General features: G+C 48.3%; 1 protein-coding gene across 3 annotated transcripts in view; it reads right to left on the reverse strand.

Annotated features, from left to right (window-relative positions):
• Nucleotides 1–20,902, reverse strand: part of PSME4 (proteasome activator subunit 4) — a 3,386,216-nt gene that overhangs the window by 1,409,956 nt on the left and 1,955,358 nt on the right. For all 3 annotated transcript variants that reach the window (XM_069608231.1, XM_069608232.1, XM_069608230.1), the window contains one exon: nt 6,646–6,855. In XM_069608231.1, coding sequence (XP_069464332.1) covers nt 6,646–6,855 — 210 coding nt within the window. The remainder of the gene's footprint in view (nt 1–6,645; nt 6,856–20,902) is intronic.

Genomic DNA, 20,902 nt, shown 5'->3' on the forward strand with positions numbered 1-20,902 from the left:
AATACACTAACACTAATATGGCAAGCAAGTTCAAACAGTCACTATAAATATATATACATCCCTGATTACTTATTGAACAAGTCTTAATTAAAACACCACTTATTTGCAGAGATAGGTGAGCGCTTAACCTAAGATTGCACTCCAATAAGTTAGTTAAAAAGGGAGGGAAAAGGTAGAATTAGGACAGTAAAATACCAGCACTTTTTAAAAGAACCACAGCAAGTCAGAAAAAGGTAGAGTCTACTGTTAGAGCAAGAAAGTTCAAAGGCCAGGCCCACTCTTGGAGAGAGCAAGGCGGAATGTGTCCAAGATCACACAGTTGAATAGTACTTTAAAAAGTCTTTGCAGATAGTTCAAAAATGGTTGGATCAGTTCAGGAAAGTTAGTTAGCAGGTTACAAGTCACCCCAGGATAGAAAGTCAAGGATTTACGGGACACCTTGAACAGTCTGTTGCAAGGGAGACCAGGTGGGACGGGACAAAGTACCTGAAATGGTGAGAAAGCTCCAGCGGGGGCAGTTCCTGGCAGCGGGTGCAAGTCGGTGCTTTGTCCAGGGGAAGAGAAGATCTCGACGTGGAGGAAAGCTGGAGGTCGTTGCACTGCCAGGGAAGAAACCAGCCGTGGAGTTTCCCAATTAAAAAGGTACTACCCTTTTATTTGCGGTAGTGGTGAAGCGTGGCTATCCGGCCGCCGGGGTGCTTGGTACGGGTGATTCGACCATGAGACGATCCATGAAGGCAAAAAGAGGGCGGACTGGTTAACCCCACCAGTTCAGAGGAAGAAGACTCTCCGGGATGAAGATCTTCTCTGTCATTGGGAAGTGGTGAGACGGTTCAGCAGGGCTCCACCGGTGAGGTCGTCGTTGCAGGTCGGCTCAGCTTCTCCCTCTTCGGATTCTTTGGTCCTGTGGAGACTTCTGAAGTTCCAGTCCCCAAAGCCCTGCTTTTATGCAGAAAACCCCCATTCATCAGTCCTAGCTGTTACTCAAACATGCTAAGTGGTGAGCCGGGCGGCTCACCACTGGACCAATCACACAAGAGTGCGACTTGAGTTGCCAAGGCAACTCAGTCCAGGGTGCCTAAACCCCCCTCTCACACATCCTGTAGACCCAGACAGAGTGGCACAAAGGGCTCGACTTGGGTTGGAGTTACAGAGGCGAACACAAATGCCATTTTAAAACAGAGTCCTGGCAAAAAGACGCAACCGGGGAATAAATACGAAATAAATAACCCGGCGGTATCTTTAACATTGCACCAAAAAAGTGTTGCGTTTAAAATGAATGGGAAAATCCCATAGGAAATATTCCGGTAGAATATTTCGCGTGGTTACCACTGCCACCAGCCAGAAACTCGACGAGGGGGACTGCACAGTGCCCCCTCGAAAAACAGACCCAGGGGCAATCAGATCCCCAGTGACTAGTGGGTGAGACACCTTCTCGTTTCTCACAATAGCCACTGCATTGTCTATCAAGATCAGGACATGCTTCCCCTTCAGAGATGGAGCAAACATTTTTAGGGCAAACCTAATAGCTTGCAACTGTAGCCTGTTGATGTGCCACTTGGCTTCCATCGCTAACCAAAGGCCGCTCACCTGCAAATCCTTGCAGTGAGCGCCTGAACCGTTCAGCGATGTATTCGTCACCACACAAGCCTGAGGCCACGAAGCCCAGAAGGGCTCCTCAACCAGTAAATTGCTGCTGTTGGCCCACCAAGATAGGTCACTGACAACTGACCTGGACACCATGAGGAGGTATTTGAGGGTTCTGAGGTACTGGGACCACTGACCTCGAAGGAGCCATTGTAAAGATCTAATTTGCAGCATGGCCTCTGGCAGTAGAAAGATACAGGAGACCATGAGACCTTGGAGGTGGAGGAAGGAAGCCGCTGGCAAGGTGGTGTGGTTCTGGAACAGACTCAAGATCTGCACAATGCGGATTACTCTCTTCTTGAGTGGGAAAGCCTTCCCTACCAGAGTGTCTAGGACTGCCCTGATGAATTGGAGCCTCTGGACTGATGTTGTCTAGGCCTTCTGCAAATTCAGGGAGAAGCCCAGCCTGTAGTGTAGTGAGCAGGTGTCCTCTATGTGAGACAAAACACCCTCTGCCAACTTCTCTCAGATCAGCCAGTCATCCAAGTATGGGAATACGTGGACACCAGATCTCTTGAGGTGAGCCGCAACTACTGCCATGAGCTTGGTGAAGACCCTTGGAGCAGAGGTCAACCCAAAGGGAAGCACCTTCAACTGATGGTGCGTGTCCCCTATGAAGACATAGTGCTTTTCCCCTATGTCGCGCCTTGAAACACTTGTGTGTGAGTGCGCTATAAAGTATCATATCAAGAAACTCAGGAACTTCCTTTGCTTTTGATATATCGGCACATAGAAGTAAGCATCCAGAAGATCTATGGACACCAGCCAGTCCTGCAACTCGTGAGCGTGAAGAATCTCTCTCAACGTCATCATCCTGAATTTGTCTTTCCTCAGGAACTTGTTCAAGGCCCTGAGGTCCAAGATGGGACGGAGACCCTGTTATGAAGTAAATTGAAAGGATACACTTGCTCGGTAGAATAGTTAATATAGTTTATTCACGTACATCAGGTAATCAAAATCAGGTTTCATCAGGTTACATCAAAGAAGCTAGAAAGATCCTATGGATAGCCCACTGTATTCCACCACCCAGGCTACATCTTCATCAACAGCCTGGGTCGGAACTCTCACCACACAACATACTTTTAAGGCACACAGAGTTCCACGCTGGGATTCTACACTGAAATCAGCACTCACCTTGAACATACATACAAGGACCAGAGCCAGATATAACACACCTCCCTCCGTTACCATACGAAGTACAGAAGGATAAACAGGGACCAGGACAGACATAAAACGCCTCCTCCATTCTTGGGTACCAGGAAATACCAGCCTGACCCTCTCTGCCCTGGTAGTAACTCTTCTACAGCACCCTTCAACAACAGGGCTCTCTGTTCTTCCTGGAGCTCCTGTTCCAGTTGGCATTGTGGTGATGGGGGCCTGTTCAGAGGCTTTAAGAAGGGCAGACAACCCCACTGCACAAGCTTAATCTCCTGCCATTGGGGCCAATGCTTGGACAGCCGTCCTCCAACCGGTGAGTTGTGGGCGGTGAAAATCAAAGCCGCTCTGAGGAAGGAACTGCTGCTGCCTGCTGGCCTCTGGAAGCCCCTCTGCCCCTTCAAGAGGGCAAGAAATGCTTCTGGCCCTGCCGGGCTTGTTGAAGTTGCGCCTTCCTTCCATAAGGGACGAAACGCCTGTAGCCCATGTCCCTAAAAGCAAATCTAAAGGCAGGTTTGGCTGCCTGCACAGCTAGGTCAAAGGATTTTGCGACAAGCTTCAACTCTTGGACCAAAGAGGAATTCCTCATCAAAGGGCATGTCCAGCAACCTATTCCTGGCCATTAGGGGAAATCTCAGAGGAGCACAGTTAGGCCCGTCTCTTAAGCATCACAGCCAACCCCATGGACCAGCCAATGCAGTCCGCCATGTCCAGGCCCATCTGCAACAACTGCTTGGCCACCTCCTTTCTATCATCCACCAGTTGCATTAAGCTATCTCGCAGCTTCCCTTCAGGGATGTACTGGGCTGCATGTTCAACCGCCTTCCAAAAGGAATATTTAGAAAACCCACATGAAACATTACTAGCCTTAAGGGCCATGCTGCCGGAGGTGAAAATCTTTTTTGGAACAGCATCCAATCTCTTGCCGTCAGGAGGCAGATGTGAGGTGGATGAAGATGCCCTGGTGGAAACCGTGGCCGCCTGAACCACTAGTCCCTCCGGAGAAGGGTGAGAGGACAAAAAGGATGGATTCCCTCTTGCCGGCCTATATTTGCTAGTCAAAGTAGAGTTGACTGGGGGAATAAAGCAGGGCCGTTGCCACAAGGAGGCGACTGGGTCCGCAATAACAGGATTCAGTGGCATGTGAATCGTCCAAGATATCAGCATACTTCATAGCCTTGAACTGGAAATGCAGAAGCAGTCAGCCCCAGAGTATCGACCACTCTGTCCACCAGTGATCTGAATTTGGCATGGGCATGAGTGTATGGCTGAGTCTCCACATCCGGGGATGTATCAAGCCCACTGGCATCATGCAGCCCTGGTGCCAAGCCCAGGAGGTCTGCCTGGTCATCGAAATAATCAACACCACCAGCCCCTGAATATATAGGGTCAACATCGCCCTGATGGCCTCCGCCATCAGTGCTGAAAATGTGCACCATGGAGCCGAAGAATTCGGGAAAGTGGGATGAAGGATCGATCGCCGATAGTCGGCGTCAAGGGTTTATCCTTAAACGTCGAAGGAGTGGCCTTCGGACGAAATTTGGGTGGGGTGGGTGCATCGAGAAGGATCGAGTCCTGAGGCTCACATGAAGGTCCCGGCTTTGAAGGCTTAAACACCTTCTTCGGGGCTGAGCCCGAAGGCTCTCCTGACGCTGATGACATCGGTATCAGTGCATGCATGGGGTTGGGATCACTGAGCGCCGCCAAAGCCACTGGGGCCTGCTGTTTTGGGGGTACACCCACACCTACAGCCACCTCTTCAAACATTGCAAGCATCTGCGACTTGAAGTCCTCCCACTCTTGTCGAGTTGTCGGCCCCGCTGCCGACTTACCTCATTCTGACGAAGCGTTAGCGTCGCGATTACGCAGATTCTAATTATGAGAGGGCAACGAAGAAGAGTGTCTCTGCGAGTGAGATTGCTTCTTTGTCTTGTGCCAATATCTACTCTCCTTCTCAGGGGTAGGCTCCTCTGTTTCAGCCTCGGAGCACCGAACGGTCGACCGTGCAGGTGATTTTGACGGCGGCGGGGTCCACCGCGAGCTTCGCTGCCCGCTCCCGGAGAGACTTCAGGTTAATTTCCGACATGATGCACTCCCCTCAGTGTCGTGACCCGTGCCGAGGCATCCCACACAGATGGCCACCGATATCTTGTAGCCACGGTCAGTGCAGTGCTTGAACCCCGAAATCCGAGTCACAGACATCTTGCGGAAAAAAACACAAGGTTTTGAAGAAGAAATCATCTAATAGAGTAGAGAACTCGAGAGTAAATCGCTATGTTCCTCAAGAGCAGCGTGCAGAAAAAAGGAACTGAGGTACGGGCCATAGTGAAGCAGTATATTTGTATTTGGCATTTGTATTTATTATTTTTGCAGCACCTTAATCCAAGGCACTTTACAGTTAACAACAAGAACACAAATATGGAACAGTAGAAGCAATAAGAGTAAACATGAATCAAACGAGAAAATCGGGATGCAGAACAATTTGCTTGAAAAAAGGGGAAAGGTGAGGACGGAGGGATAGAGGGAGAGAAAGTAGTGAGTAAAGTGAGTAGGAGGAAGGAGAATTTAGAAGAGAAGGGGAAAGATAAAGAGAACAAAGGGAAAGGTACTAGAGGGAGGGAGAGAAGGGTGAGGGGGAAGGAAGTCAGGGAGGGGAATGAAGGAGGAGTGATTTTAAAGAGGAGTGGAAGGAGGAATAGGTGAGGGAGGAGTGGAAGGAGGAATAGGTGAGGGAAGAGAGGATAGTAAAAGGTAGGGAGTTCCAGTGTAAGGGGGCAAGGAGCTGAAAAGAACGGAAACAAGGAGGCACAAGGCGACGGGGGGCCGAGAGTAAGAAAAGATCAGCAGAACAAAGAGAGCGAGAGGGGGTGTTGAATGAGAGAAGAGAGGAGAGGATGAGAGAAGAGAGGAGAGGTTGCCTGAAATCACATCCGGAGGAGGTGACGATTGAGCATTGAACAAGACGGATCGATGGCCGAGTTGAGGTCCACTTTGCCCCCCCTGTCGAAAAGGTTGCAGAGCAGCATAGCTGGATGGGTATATCGATCTGATGAGGAATATGCGGGAGAAAGGCAATCCATTGAATATGCCTATATGGTTTGTCTCAAATGTCATCTTTCTTCTTTATGTATGCAAATTCCAGACTACTTTCTGGTGCTGGAGAAACCATTTTGAGATAAATAACATTGCGTGCATGTGATGGACCTGTCCCACTGTGTGGACTTACTGGAAGGAGGTCTTGCCAGAAAGAAAATGCATCTGTGGCATACAGCTGCTACTGGACATCCTGGTTCTGGCATGGGGGGTTTGGGTGAGGAGAAGCCTTACCCAATGCTGGGCTGTCTAACCGTTTCACTCATTTTCTAAAGGCCACCTGTCTGACTGACAGTGCTAGAAATAGCCTGATGACTCCATTATTGATTGTCTGGTGGGGTAATTTAAGGGAGAACCATGAGATGGAAAAGATGTCGGAAACAGAAATTGGTACGTGCAGAATTTTATTTTTAAATATGACCTCTATTCTTTGATTACCTCATGGACAATGAGTTTCATACCTAAGGGCACACTTTTCAGAGGCATTTTGCCATACATTGAATGCTGGGTGTGACTTACTGCGATGTGGGGTGCGAGATGGGATGAAATTCTGGGGTTTTGCAGGAGGCTGGTAGAATTCATCCATTATTCTTGTGCATTGCCCTTGTGGAGCTCTGCATTTTATTGTTTTGCCCTATCATTCGTAAGATATGTTGCAACATGAAAATAAAGGTCTTCAAAAAAAGGTCCGTGTTCCAATCAATGCTCTACAACATTCAGTCAACAAATTAGGTAATTTTATATGCTTACAGCAAAGTCCAGACCAATTGTTTCAAACTGTCGCTGGATCCTTTCTGCTAACTCATCAAAAAGTCGAACAATTGAAGGTTTCTCCAAAGACATAGCCTGGCTTAGTCCACAAGACACAATTGCTGGCCATGTCTGTACAATACAGTCCCAGTCATGAAGATTGGCCAAACAGACCCCGCCATGGCTTCCAAGGAGGCAATACAAGGCACCCTATTGGGAAAAAGAAATTTTAGATCAAATATATATCCAGCGTACTGTAGACTTTATACATGATTTAAAAGTGATATTGTGTTGTCAAAATGTCTAAACATTTCTTTGCTATTATTGTTTCTTCAGTGCAAGAACACATTAAATATTCATCGTTGCATGTGATACTTAAATGTCAGTTACTCAAACTATGCTGGGGTCTCTACCGAGGAATACATCAACCAATACACAAATAGCATGTAACATAATCAATAAATGAATACAAATACATTAAGAGAACTAGCTTTCTTGTCAGAAACAATGTAGCAAATGGAAGGAGAAATTACTTCCAATAATATTCTGTCTATGGATTCTTCTCCCGCAGATTCCTCATCTAATAGAGATATCCACATTCAGCTCTGCTGCTCTGAAACTTTTCGACAGGCGGCGTAGTGGACAACGACTCGGCCGTCGATCCGTCTTGCTTGGTGTTTGATCGTCTGCTCTGGACGTGATATCAAGCGTCCTATAAATACCCTGCCACTACGCCCCATTACCACAGCTCCCCCTTTCCCCCCGTGCTTTAACGCTGCAGAGGAAAGCGAAGGGAGACCAGGATAACCAGCCTGTAAAAAACTTGGTAATGGGAAACATCCCAACAGGGGTGAACCCCAAGAATAAGATAAAAAATGAAAGTTATTTATTTATTTATTTTTTTTTTTAAAGGCAAGCGACTAGCCAGATAGGAAAGGTCACCAGGCATCCCTTTGCTTAGACAGATGCGCCAAGCTGGAAGAACTTTCTGAGCAGGGATGGATGGGAGGGGCGATTAGGAAGAAGAATCAATAGAAAGAACATTATGTTTAGTAATTTCTCCTTCAATTAATTGCTTCTCTCCCACAGATTCCTCATCTGATAGACTCCCCAAGCAGTTAGGACCATGGAGATGGGCAGAAAGAGCTACAGTAGCCGATTTTTGCAGAACTTCCCTACCAAAACATGCATCAGCCCCACGGGCACATCCAGACAATAGTCCCTGGTAAACGTGTGCAAAGACGACCATTAGGCCGTACAACAGATGTCCCTAAGGGGAACTCCCCTCTGCAAGGCCGTAGAAGTCTAGACCCTCTGGTCGAGTGTGCCCTGATGCCGGGAGGAAGCTCCCTGCCTGCAGACTGGTAACATTCTGCAATACAAAGAATAATCCAACGAGACAATCTGCTTCGTTACGGCTAGACCTTTGCGGGCAAATGAATGGGCCACAAACCGTTATTAGATCTTTGGAACTCAGCCGTCCAAGCGATGAAAAGCTCAACGACCTTTTAGGATCTAAGCAGTAGAACTACTACTCCTCAGAGGTGTGTGGTGGAGGGTAGAAGACTGGTAAATCTATGGATTGAGAAAGGTGGAACTCAGAAACCACTTTCGGAAGAAAGCCAGGCCTTACGTTAAGGGAAACCTTTTCCCAGAAAAAACACAGGAATGGAGGCTTGCAACACAAGGCCTGCAGCTCGCTAACTCTTCTGGATGTTGTGATCTCAACCAAAAAGGCTGTTTTCAAGGATAAGTCTCAAAGAACAGGAATGCATGGGCTCAAATGGAGCCGCCATAAAAAATGTCAGAACTAGATTTAGATCTGCAGCCTAGGACAAAAAAAAAAAGGAGTTGGCAGAAACCTATTCACAAGGCCCTTCAGGAATTGGGTCATAAACGAGATTGTAAAGAAAGAACCTTGATCTGGGGACCTTTTGAACACAGACAAGGTGGCCAAATATTCTTTGACTGTGGAAACCTGAAGGCCTGCTGAGGCCAGTGATGGGAGGAACTCCATCACTGTAGTGGTGGGGCAAGAGAGGTGATCAATCTCGCGTTCCCTGCCCTATGCCTCAAATCTTATCCACATGCACGCGTCCAGTGATCTGGTAGATGCGCTGCATGCAGCCAGCAACAGCTTGAGTACCTACTCTGATAGGTCACAGTCATACCTCATCCTGTCAAGTGCCACGCATGTAGGAGAGACTCCAGGTTCGGGTGAAGTACCCGACCTTCCGACTGGGTTAGGCGATCCGGGCGCCGAGGCAACCAGTGAGGTGTACAGATGGACAGATCTAAGCGATCGGAATACCACATTCTCCTCATCCAGTCCAGCGGGGCGATCAAGATCATGGTTGCTGGAAACCTCTTCAACCTGAGAACTCATTGGACGATGGGAATTTGAGGGAAGGCGTAGTGGAGAGGGAAGGTCCAATCCACCAGAAACACATTCCCCAGTGCGCTGTTCGCTGGGAATTCCATCGAGCAAAACTGTCTGCACTTCCTATTGGGCTCTGTTTCAAACAGATCCACTGCTGGGGTACCCCAGAGAGAGAAGACCTCTTCCAGGACTTCCTGGCACACTTTTTACTCGTGGTGTGAGACCGTACTATGCCTGCTCAGAGCCTCCGCCAAGCCATTCTCTGTCCCTGCTAGATGGACAGCCGAGACAGATCTGGTTCTCCAGCAACCAGAACCACAGCGGCATCGCCTCTCTGCAGAGGGGGAGGGAGCGCACACCACTTTGCTTGTTCAGGCAGTGCATGGCCACTGTGTTGTCCATCAGAATCGGGACATGATTTCCCCTGAGAGACGTGGCGAAAGCCCTCAGGCTCAGGTCTAACCTGATGGCTCGCAACTCCAGCCTGTTGAAGTGCCACCTGGCCTCCATTGCTGACCAAAGGCTGCTGACCTGCAAGTCGTCGAAGTGAGGGCCCCAACCCTTCAAAGACGCATCCGTGACCACTCAGGCCTGAGACCAAGGAGGTCAGAAGGGTTTCTCCACCATGAGATTGTTGTCATCAGTCCACCAACTAAGGTCGTCTACCACTGACCTGAACACACTGAAGGGATACGTGAGGGCTCAGAGGTACTGTGACCACTGACTTCTGAGGAGCCACTGAAGGGATACCATGCGTATCCTGGCCTCTGGCATTAGAAAAATACAGGAGGCCATTAGGCCTGAGAGGCGGAGGAAGGAAGCCGCTGGTAAGGTGACATGATTTCAGAACAAATGCACCATATGCGCGATTCTGTTGACTCACTCCTCGGGAGGGAAGGCCTTCCCTACCCGGGTGTTTAGGACCACTACAATGAACTGGAGCCTTTGGACTGGTGTCACATGGGACATCAAGTTCAGGGAGAGACCCAGCCTGTGCAGTAGCAAACGTGTGTCCTCCAGATGAGTCAAGTTCTACCCCACCGACTTCCCTCGGATCAGCTAGTCGTCCATGTTCTGGAATAAATGGACCCCGGATCTTCTGACGTGAACCAAAACTTTCGCCATGAGCTTGGTGAAGACCCTTGAAGCAGAGGTCAACCAAAAGGGAATCACTTTGAACTGAGTGTCTGTCCCAATGAGGAACCTCAGAAACATCCTGTGCTTTTATTTATTTTGACATTTGTATAGCGCACCTAACCCGAGGCATCTAGGTGCTTTTGCTTAAGAAGGTTGGTTACATTGGTTTCTTGCTCATGTTACAAGCATTGCTTACGTGGGTTAAATAGAATGGTTACATTCATAGCATAGTACATTACATTAACTAACATTTTTAGATCTCGGAAGGAGGGTAGTGATGGGAGTGCCTAGGTGCTAGTATGTAGGTACTAATTAGAAGTCTTGGCTAAAGAGCCAGGTTTTCAGGCTTTTGCAGAATGACCAGAGGGATGGGTCTGACCTCAATGTTAGGAGCATGGTGTTCCATTGTTTGGCTGCAATCACATTGAAGCTGCATCCTTCCACTTTTTGCCATTTGAATCTCGGTGTGGCCAGGTGGCACAAGTAGGTCTAGAGGGTCCGTCTGAGGGATTGGGCTTTGGATGTTTTACATGGTAGATAGGGGCGCTGTTGGATAGGCATTTGTGAGTTAGGGATAAGCTTTTGAATTTGATTCGATCCCAAACCGATAACCAATGGATATTTTGTCTGACTGATGACATGTGTTATTTTTTTTTCTGAGAGCAGCTCTAATTGCATTATTCTGCACTATCTCAAGTTGGTTGATGTTTTTGGAGGTGGTGCCTGCAAAGAGGGTGTTGCAATTATCAATCCTCGATAGAATGAGTACTCTGGCGAGAATGATACAGTTATCAGTAGTTAAGAAGGGTCTATAGGAGGTGATCAGTTTGGCGGTGTAGGCTGTTGCCGAGGTAATGGCGTTGACTTGTCTTGTTAGGCAGAGTGAGGAGTCCAGGTAAACCTCTAATGTTTTTATTTCTTTAGCTACTATGATAATGTTACCGTCAATAATGAAGGATCTGTAGGATTAAGGTAGATTATTGATCAGGATTGTGATGAACGGGGCCAGCTTGTCAGCGCAGTCTTTGATGAGGGTGGCTGTGCAGTTATCTCCTTGGCATTTTGAGGTCTTCAATCCCTTGATGATTTTAGTGGTTTTGGGCATGGTGATGTGTGTGAATTCGAAACTTGGATAGGGAGTTGGTGGCGTGGGGTGCGTGTCTGGGGGCTGGCCAGCGGGGGCGAGTTTTAGTTTTTTCGCTTTGGTTTTGTTTTGGAGTAGGGTAATCATGTCGATGAGGGCATTTTGGATGTTCTCGCACCAAGGTAGGTCTTGCGTGCAATGATCTAGGGAAGGGGCTGGCGATTCCAGTTCCCATAAAATGGTGAAGAGCTCTCTTGGGCCCAAGTTAGCATTTTCGATTCTCGTGTTGGACAAGTTGACCTTTGCTAGAATGGTGGCTTCCTTGTATTCTGTGGCTAGTGTGTTGAGTGCAGTTTGTTTACGTGGGTAGGTGTTTTTTTCCAAGCGCGCTCAGCATTTCTTTTTTGGTACGTAGGTCTTTAAGGTTGGTGATGTACCAGGAATTGTTGTGGGCTGTAGGTTTGGCTTTGCGGTTGCCCAGGGATGCAACTTTGTTGATGGCGACCTGGATGGTTTGGTTGCAGAGTGACACCAGGGTGGTAGGATTGGTGGTGGCGTTGAGATGGGAAGTTAGTGGTAGTAGCATGGGGAGCATGTTGTCTGGGGTGATATTTTGATGATTACGTGCGAATTCCGCTGGGGTGAGTGGGGGTGGGGGGTGGGGGGTTGAGGGTTGGGTTGGGCTGGGCTGGGATGAGGCACTGATGGAGAATAGTATGCCACTGTGGTCTGGGCATGGGTTGTTGGCTAATATATTGGTAAGGCAGTTGAGGTCAGCAAGGCAGTCCAGTGTGCGTCATTTATCACGTGTAGGGTTGGAAATGCTATGTCTGAAGTCTTGTGCTTCAATGGTGTTGGCGAGAGCGAGGGCTTGGTTGTCAGATGGGTCATTGAGGCCTAGATTGAAATCACTCAAGATGACAATTTTTGACAGGGGCTTGGCGTTGTTTGCAAGGAGTGAGGCAATGTCTTCCTCGAATTAAGACGTAGCCTGGGGGTCTATAGAGGTGGAGAGTGAGAGTGCATGTTGCCGAAAAGGGATATCTTGATGGAGATCAGATCTCCTGATGGGAGGGCTTGATTAGTTGTTTCTCTCAGCCAGAGGTTATTTTTGCGATTACTGCTACTCTGCCTTCTTTGGAGGTTTTTCTTTATTTCCTAAAGATGGAGTACCCATCTGGTATGGCCATAGAGAGGGTGGGTCGGCAGTTGGGTGCAGCCAGGTTTCAGTGATTGCGAGAAGGTCTAGGTCGTTGGTAATAAGGTCAGAAATGTCCAGGGCATGTGCCAGGAGGGATCTGGCATTGATGAGAACTCCCTTAATGTGGGTTGAGTTATCGGTTAACACGTTGTTCACAGTATTTTTCCAGGAGTTTGCTTTTAATGGTTTTCTCATTTCAGCTTTTGGTTTAACAGCTGTAGGTGAGTTGGGTTTTGTAGCTTCATGTGGGTCTGTTTGGTTGTTGATAGTCACCTTGTGAACGACCCAGCTAGGGGGAGAGCTAATTTGCATGGGTGAGTGTTGATTTCTGTTGGATGAGGGGACTTTTGTCCTAGCTTTGAGTTGTTCATTTCTCCGGGTGATGGACAGGCTGGTAGTTCATGGGTATTGTTGAGATGAAATTTGGCGGAAGATTAGCAGTTTGTTTCTGTATTCTAGGAAGCATTTTCTTTTTGGAGAGTTGGGTACATTTGTGATCAGTGGTAAACTTAGTAGAGGAGGTGGATATCACATGGGTAGAGTAGTGGGATGCTGACAGCTTGTTCCTGTGTTCCAAGTGGTCAGGAGTATTTAGATATGAGGTGGTAGTGTGTGTGATCGTTGAGGAGTTGGAGGGCAGACGGAAATGCTGTGTCTTTGAGGAGGGTGGAATGGAGTGTGGCTTGGGGAGCACCTGCACCATTTGCAGTGGTCCTGGGTATTTGGGTCAGGGAGGTGGTTATTGAGGCCCTCTATGCGGGCAGAAGTGTCTGTGGTTTGGTGGGGCACGTTAGGCACCGTACTAGTAACTGGAATCATGCCTGGATTTATGGGGGGTCCGGAATGTGACTGGTGGGCCTTTGACACCTGTATGCAGCACACCAGGGTTGGATAGGCCATTAGCACATGTAGATAGCATAACTTAATTCAATGGTGGGCAGGGGCCTCTAGCATAAGTAAACACCATATCTAAATACAAAGGGTGGGCAGAGGCCTTTAGCCTAAGTAAACAGCATAGCTAAATGCAATGAATAGGGAGGGGCCTCTATCACAAGTAAACAGCATAGCATAGCTTTTGATGCATCAGCCCATGGAAATCTGCATGATGCAGATCTATTGACACCTGCCAGTCCTGAAGGTCGAGAGCGTGGAGATTACCTCTCAACGTCAGCATCCTGAATTTGTCATTCTTCAGGAAGTTGTTCAAAGCCCTGAGGTCCAGAATGGGACAGAGACCTCCTCCATTCTTGGGCACCAGGAAATACCAGGAATACCAACCAGACCCTCTCTGATCAGAAGGTACCCCCTTCCATGGCACCCTTCAAAAACAGGCTCTCAGTTCTTCTTGGAGCTCCTTTTCTGCTTGGATTGGAGGTGGTGGTAGGGGTGGGGGGGACTGTCTAGTCGTTGTCTTAAGAAGGGATGACAATAACCCCACCAAACGAGCTGCAGGGCCCAGGCATCGGAGGTAATCTCCTGTCACTGGGGCCAATGCTCTGCCAACCGTCCACCAACCAGTCCGTTGTGGGAGGGGAAATCAAAGAGGCTTAGAGAGTGGTGCCGTCCCTGCTGCTGCTTGCTGGCCTCTGGAAGCCCTGCTGCCTCTTCTAGGGTGTGAGAAACACTTCTGCCCCTGCCTGGCCTGTCAGAGCTGTGCTTTCCTGCTGTTAGGCACAGAGCCTATAGCCTCTGCCTCTCGAAGGAAAGCTGAAGGCAGGTTTGGCCGGCTGCGCAGCTATGCCCAGCGATTTTGCGCCAATTTTTAGCTGAAGAATTTCCAAAGAGTCATCGCACTTCTGGCCAAAAAGAAACTCTCCCACGAAAGCCATGTCTAGTGGCTTACTCTGGATGTTCGTGGAGAAACCTTGGGCTTGTCTCCTCAAGACTACCGCCGACCCCACTGCACAGTCAACATAGTCGGCCACGTCCAGGGACGTTTGCAACGACTGCTTGGCTACCTCCTTCCCATCTTCCACCAGCCGTGTGAACCCATCCCACATTTCACCTTTGGGGATGTATTGCGCTGCCTGCTCCACAGCTATCCATAAGCCAAGCTGGAAGAAGTAAAGACCTTCATGGCCATTGCGTCCAACCTTTTACTTTCCCTGTCCAGAGGCATATTAGATGTGGAGGCCGCAGGCCTGGTGGAGATTGTGGCTGCCTGTACAACAAGCCCTTCTGTAGAAGGTTGAGAAGCCAGAAACAATGGATCTCCTCTTGTTGGCCTGTAATTCCCTGTAAAGGTAGAGTTGACCGGGGGAATAGAGCAGGGATGTTACCACAAGGAGGCTAGGGAGTCTGCAATTGCCAGATTAACTGGCATGTTTTGTCACAGGACCTTCATCTAATATGTCAGTCAATTTGTAGCCCTAAACAGGCACTGAACAGGACTTCAAACCTAGGGTGTCTACTACCCTTTCCGCCAGGGACCTAAACTTAGCATGGGTCTGAGTGTAGGGATGATCCTGCTGAAGTTCCACATCTGGAGACGTGTCCAGGCTGCTGGCGATGTTTAATCCTTGGACTAATGCCAACATGTCGGAAAGTTTGTCGAAAACAATCGACATCTCCTGACCCTATGCATATGGGATCTATGCCCCCCCCCTGGTCATTGCCCTGATCGGCGTCGTAAATCGATGGCAATCGTTTCGAAGAACGCAGAACTGGAGAAAGGCACAAATGATCCATTGCTGATAGTACCAGAGGCTTCTCTATCGACGTCGGCAGAATGTCCGCCGGTACCGGCTGGGGCTTGGATACCACTGTGGCGTCAGGGGTGTTCACCTGTCGATGCTCCCTAGAGGAACTGGCCATCGACTACTTCCGTGGCTGTGTCGGCGTCGAGCCCGAAGGCTTCTCTGGCGCTGATGGCATTGATGATTTGGCATGCGTTGGGTGGGGAGTGCCGAGCACCGCTTTCAATGCAGAGTTCTGCTGTTAAGGGGTGCATCCGCACCTGCAGCAGCCTGCTGTCATGATCATTGCTTCCAAGGAGTCAGGACCAGCCCACCGTCCTTGGAAGCAGGCCCCTAACCTTAATCCTAGGCACCAGCCGGTCCCCACTGGGACCTTTTGGACCTTGTCCTGGCGCCGGTGGCGCCAGGCTCATCAATGCCATCGGTCCCGGCACTGGAAGCGCCGGGCTCATAATCTATATGAAGATGCTTCGGTGGACCTACCTGCAGCAGACCATGCTGCTTACTTACCAGCTGCATAGGAATCCTCAGTAAGCCGGAACTACTTTCTTACCTGGGTGGGGCAAGCTCCACTCCCTGGATACAACACTGGAACTCTTCTGGAACAGGAACTCTTTTCTTACCTAGGCGGGGCCGTAGAGGAAGACGCCTCAGCACTCCAAGGCTATTTAAACCACACCCGATTGATGAAACGTGCTTCGCGTTATTCTGCATCTGCAGCAGAACGCTCACCGAGTCTGTTCCAGCTTTTCTTCTATCCGGGCCCGAACCTGCAAGAACAATACTTACCATTCCTGCATCCAGTCTTCAGCAGAACCTGCAAGAACAATACTTACCATCCCCGCATCCAGTCTTCAGCAGCACCTGCAAAATAAGAAACTACAGGTTAGCACGGCAACCTTCATACGAAGCGCATTACTCACCTGATCCATCGGCAGCGACCATTTCATCACGCTGCATCTCCGCCTGTGAAAACAAAGGCATAGTTATTTCTTACCGGCACTCTGGGTCTCCAACGCTGCAATCCGGACCTGAAAGACAAAAGGAGAGACATTAGACAGGTATTTACTTACGCCCATCGCGTTCGCCATAATAGGACGCCTGCAAATACTTCGGCGTTTTCCAGCATCTCTTCAGCACGAACCCGCAGCTGCAAGAGAAAAGAAACAGAGCGCTTGCATTTACTCACGCATTTCCAAGCGCTTCATTCCCATTCCAAGGCTCTGGCTCCAGCTTCGGCTCCCTTCACACCATCTTCTGTCTCCAGAGCCCTGCAAAACAAATAGGAGAAAGCATTATACCAAACCCTGATCTACATAAAAGTGCCCTCGCATCTAAAGACTTTAAGGACAAAAGGTGTCCGGAAACTCACCGCTCGTGCAGTTAACGGCGGTAGCGATCCTCTGATGTTAAGAGGCCTACGTTTTACCCAGTGAAGGAACTGGCAACGGCACCCTGCACCAGACGCAGATGGAGAGCCCAGCATTCACCTATCTAAGGTGAGCACGTTGACCTGGGGGATTCTACGGGGAAGCTGGGAATAGAGAGAGAGAGAGAGAGAGAGAGACACTCAACTGCCCAGATCATTAACCCCCATATTCTCTCACCTGCAGAAATCTCACCCTTCGAGTTCGACACACAGTGCGAAGAGGCTCAGCCCCAGAAGCCAACCGAGTCCTGCACATCACCTTTCGAGTCAGACACCTTCCTGCCTAGACCAGCGCCTCCGTGGGAATCAGGTGAGCGTTACACCTGCACATTAAACAACCAGCATTTGCCTTTTGAAATCTTCCCACTCCTTGCGAGTGGCTGGCCCAGCCGAGGGCTTACATTTTTCCGATGACGAGGTGGACTCGTGTCGACGACGGTGGTACTACTTCTTATACGAATAAGACTAGGAAGAAAGGCTCGAGTGTGACCGCTTCTTGGCCTTCCGTCGGTGCTTCTCCATTTTGGGAATGGGCCCTTCAGTCTCGTCTTCGGAAGACTGGTGGATACAATGCGCCAGGGTTTTGGAGATGGTCGGCCCACGGCAAGTTTGGCGGCCAGCTCACGTATGGACTTTGGGTGCATCTTGGAGCACGACGCACGTCCCTCTATGTTGTGATCGGTACCCATACACCACAGACAAATGTTATGCGGGTCAGTCACCATCATTGTGGAATGGCAGACCATACACGTCTTAAAACCAGAGACCCGGGGAGCGGTCAGACTCGCAGTGAGGTTTTTAATAAAATATGACGAGTTTTGTCAAACGCACAGTCAAAGACTCAGTGTCTAGTTCCTCAAAGCAGCGTGTCGAGCACGTGGAAAAAAGAAACTGAGGTATGGGGCGTAGTGACATGGAGCAAAACGGACCGACAGGTGAGTCGAAGTCCACTACGCCCCATGTCGAAAAGTTACAGAGCAGCTGAGCTGGATGAGGAGATCAATCAGATGAGGAATCTGTGGGAGAAAAGCAATCCACTGAAGTATGTTTTTAATATGGTTAAAAAGCCCCATAGAATCAGAATGGAGCTGGAAACCTTTCATCTGACAAACTAGCAGCATGTTTATGTTTATATAGCGCTTTAATCCAAAACGCTTTACAATATAACAACAAGGTACAATAATGGAAGAAGCAAGTTAACAATCATGAGACAAACCAGCAAATCAATATCACGAACAGTTTCCTTAGATAGTGGAGGTGAGGGAAAGGTGAGAAGGAAGGGAGAGGAAGTAGTAAAGGGAAGAGGAAAAATAATTCAAATATGTGATAAAAGGTCAAGTGGATGTAAGAAGGAAGGGGAAGGGAAGGTATGAGGGGACAGGGAGATGGGGAGGAGAGACCGTACAAGGTCATGGGGGTGGGGTAGTGAAGCAGAAGTGCTTTCAAGGAGGTACGGAAGGTGGTGAAAGTGGGGATGGAGCGGATAGAGAGGTAAGGAGTGCCTGTGTAGGGGGGCCAAGAGCTGATAGGAACGGAAGCGAGAAGCGGCACATGGTGACGGGGATACAGTGAGTAAGAAGAGGTCAGCAGAGCGGAGAGAACGAGAGGGAGTGTAAAATGGGAGGAGAGAAGAGAGATAGGGGGAAGTAAGGTCATGGAGAGATGTTGTCACGGCTCGCTCCCTTCGCTCCCGTTCCCGTCACTTGGGGGCATGTTTGGTTTTTTTTCCCCTACTGGACATTTCCTCCGAACCCTATGCTACAGTGCTGTGATGAATTGGGAGCGCTAAAACCTTATTTTCCAAGTTACTTCCCTTCCGGATGCATTCCAGGTTTTTGGCAGCCAGCATGCCACGTTAATCTAATGACTATGCTTCCCAGAATGCCTGGCTCACTGCCTCACCTCCTCCCTTGCAGGACAAGGTTGGGTGGAGGATAGGCAACACCTGTGGCTGCAGGTGCAGCAGGCGGCACACCTGAGGGGTGTGCTCATTAAGGCGCTTTAAAAGCCTCAGTTTACTTCAGTCCAGCGCTGGTTATTGATGCAGTGTTCCTGTTGTGACTGGTCCCTTGTTCTTGGTTCCTAGTTTTTGTGCCTGGTTCCTAGTTCCTGTTTCTTGTTCCTCTGCCCTGGATTTCGAATTTATGTGCTTAATTGATTTCCGCTTTCTGGATTTCCCTTTCTGTCTTCCTCTGTCTGCAGGCAGCCTTTCTCTGTGCTTTACCCTTTGATGCTGCCCAATTTGCCTGTGTTCTCCGTTTCTTTGAAGCTGTCCTTTGCTACTGAAAAACTTGATGCATTAGTCTTTCCCTTTATACATGTAGCTTCCTGCCTTTTCTCCTTGGATGGGTGGGAAAGGTTTCCTTTTGTGATATCATTTTCCCTGCTCTTGATCCTTACTTTCTATTGGGATCCATTCCATGTTTTCCATTGCACTTCTGCATTTATTTTCCATTTGATTATTAGGTGTGAGGTGCTGTTGTAAATAGTCCCAGTGTGAATGCCCTTTGTTTTCCTCACTATTCTATAATCACTATTCCTACTTGCCCCTTGACTAGGGTTTTATGTATTTAGTTTCCTCCACCCATTGCTGTTATAGCCTTCAGGGTCCCTGTTTGATCAACTGGGTTCGTGGGTTTACTGACATTCAAGTGGTCTTTCCGGTCCTCGTGAGTACTGTTTCTAAGTTCCTTATTCAGTATCATCCAGAGTGTCAGCTCACAGATCCTGTCCTTGCTTGCCCTCTACGTGGGCTTAGCGCTGTCAGTATCTGTAATAGCATAGTGGGTAAGGAGTTTGCCGACTTTCCTTTCAGTTATAAGGAGGTACTAAGTGCTTACCCCACATCCCTTTTCATATATTGGTATTATTGTTTAACTCTATTTGCACTCCAGGGTTTTAGTATACACGAGTCTTGGGTATTATGAACGTTGTTAGATTCAAAGTTGTTCACTTTGTGATTCCGTGCATATTTCCCTTGCCATATTTATTGCCTTTTTCCTTTCTTAACAGAATGACCAGCCGTTATTCCCGTTTGAATATGGCCAGTTTAAGAAAGAAAGGCAGCAAGGCCACTAACAAGTTTGTACAGAAAGCTTCCCTTAAGTTTACCTGTGACAATCAAATCACTGATCCTGACTTAAATGAACTCCTTGTTACAAATGGGTATTTACGTGCAAAGTATTTTTCCCACAGGATGGCCCATCGTACATTGCCTGGTCCTAGTTCTGTCTTTCATTTTGATCCAGATTCTATGTCCGCACAAGCCTTAGCAGCGGAAAACAACACACTGCAAGATTTACTACACACGAGTATGTTTGTTGTTGAACCCCATGATTCCGGTTGTGCTTTACCTCAGATTGAACAGTTTCATGATTCAAACATAAAGAATGGATGGGTTCATTGCAGATCTTCTGTTTTCAGCCCTCAGTCTACTGCTTACTCATCTGCACAAGTACTTACTGTAGTCCCTAATGCCAAGAGGTCGGATGTCAGTAGTCTGCTTAAGGGAAACACAGACCAAGTCGGTAAGAGAGAGCATAGATCACAAAACCTGCAAGCAGTAAATGACAATGTACAATCAGTGCACATCGGGATGGCTAGGGCAGGATCCAGCCCTGATGCCACCATGCCTTACCCTGTGCCTACTGATAGGGATGAACAGTTAAGGCGGGGCATGCTAAAAGCTGAACTTGAGGAGTTAAAACAAGAATACATTACTTTACAAGAGGAGAATAAAACCTTACAGTCTTTTCTGAATACACCTCAAACTTTATCATTTGATGAAGTGAATACTGTTCAGTCCCTGAGTGCGGAGGTTTTTGTAGGTCATGATACTTGTCAATATGTAAAATCTATTGGGAGTGAAAGTCCTTTTTCTAGCACAGCACTTATTCAGGGCACAGGTTCTGACAATTGTTCTACCGTTTGTCAGGAATTGCTGTTAGCTGAAGATTTACAAGCCACTCCTTTACCTAAGATTTCCTGTGTAGCAGTTTGCCATAATTCTGAGCTTGAACACATACATGCTTCTGATTTCCAAACACAATCCACAATGGTGGCATACACAGAATCAGTCACTACTGTAGGCTTAGGTTCTGCCCTTGATCTAGCTGCTGAGACTGAAGTAGACATTCAAGCTGATGTGGAAAACGATGCTACCTCTGTGTTCGCTCCTCCTTCTGCCAGTTTTTGTCACAACGAACAGTCAAAGACAGTACAGAATTCATGTTTTGATGGACTCATTCCACAGTATACTGCACCAAAGACCCGGCAGGCAATTCCTGAACTGTTGATTGTTAATATGCCACTTTCAGAAGCTAAGACAGAG

The sequence above is a fragment of the Ambystoma mexicanum genome, chromosome 4q (genome assembly GCF_040938575.1).
Source record: "Ambystoma mexicanum isolate Mex_15411 chromosome 4q, UKY_AmexF1_1, whole genome shotgun sequence".
Lineage (NCBI taxonomy): Eukaryota > Metazoa > Chordata > Amphibia > Caudata > Ambystomatidae > Ambystoma > Ambystoma mexicanum.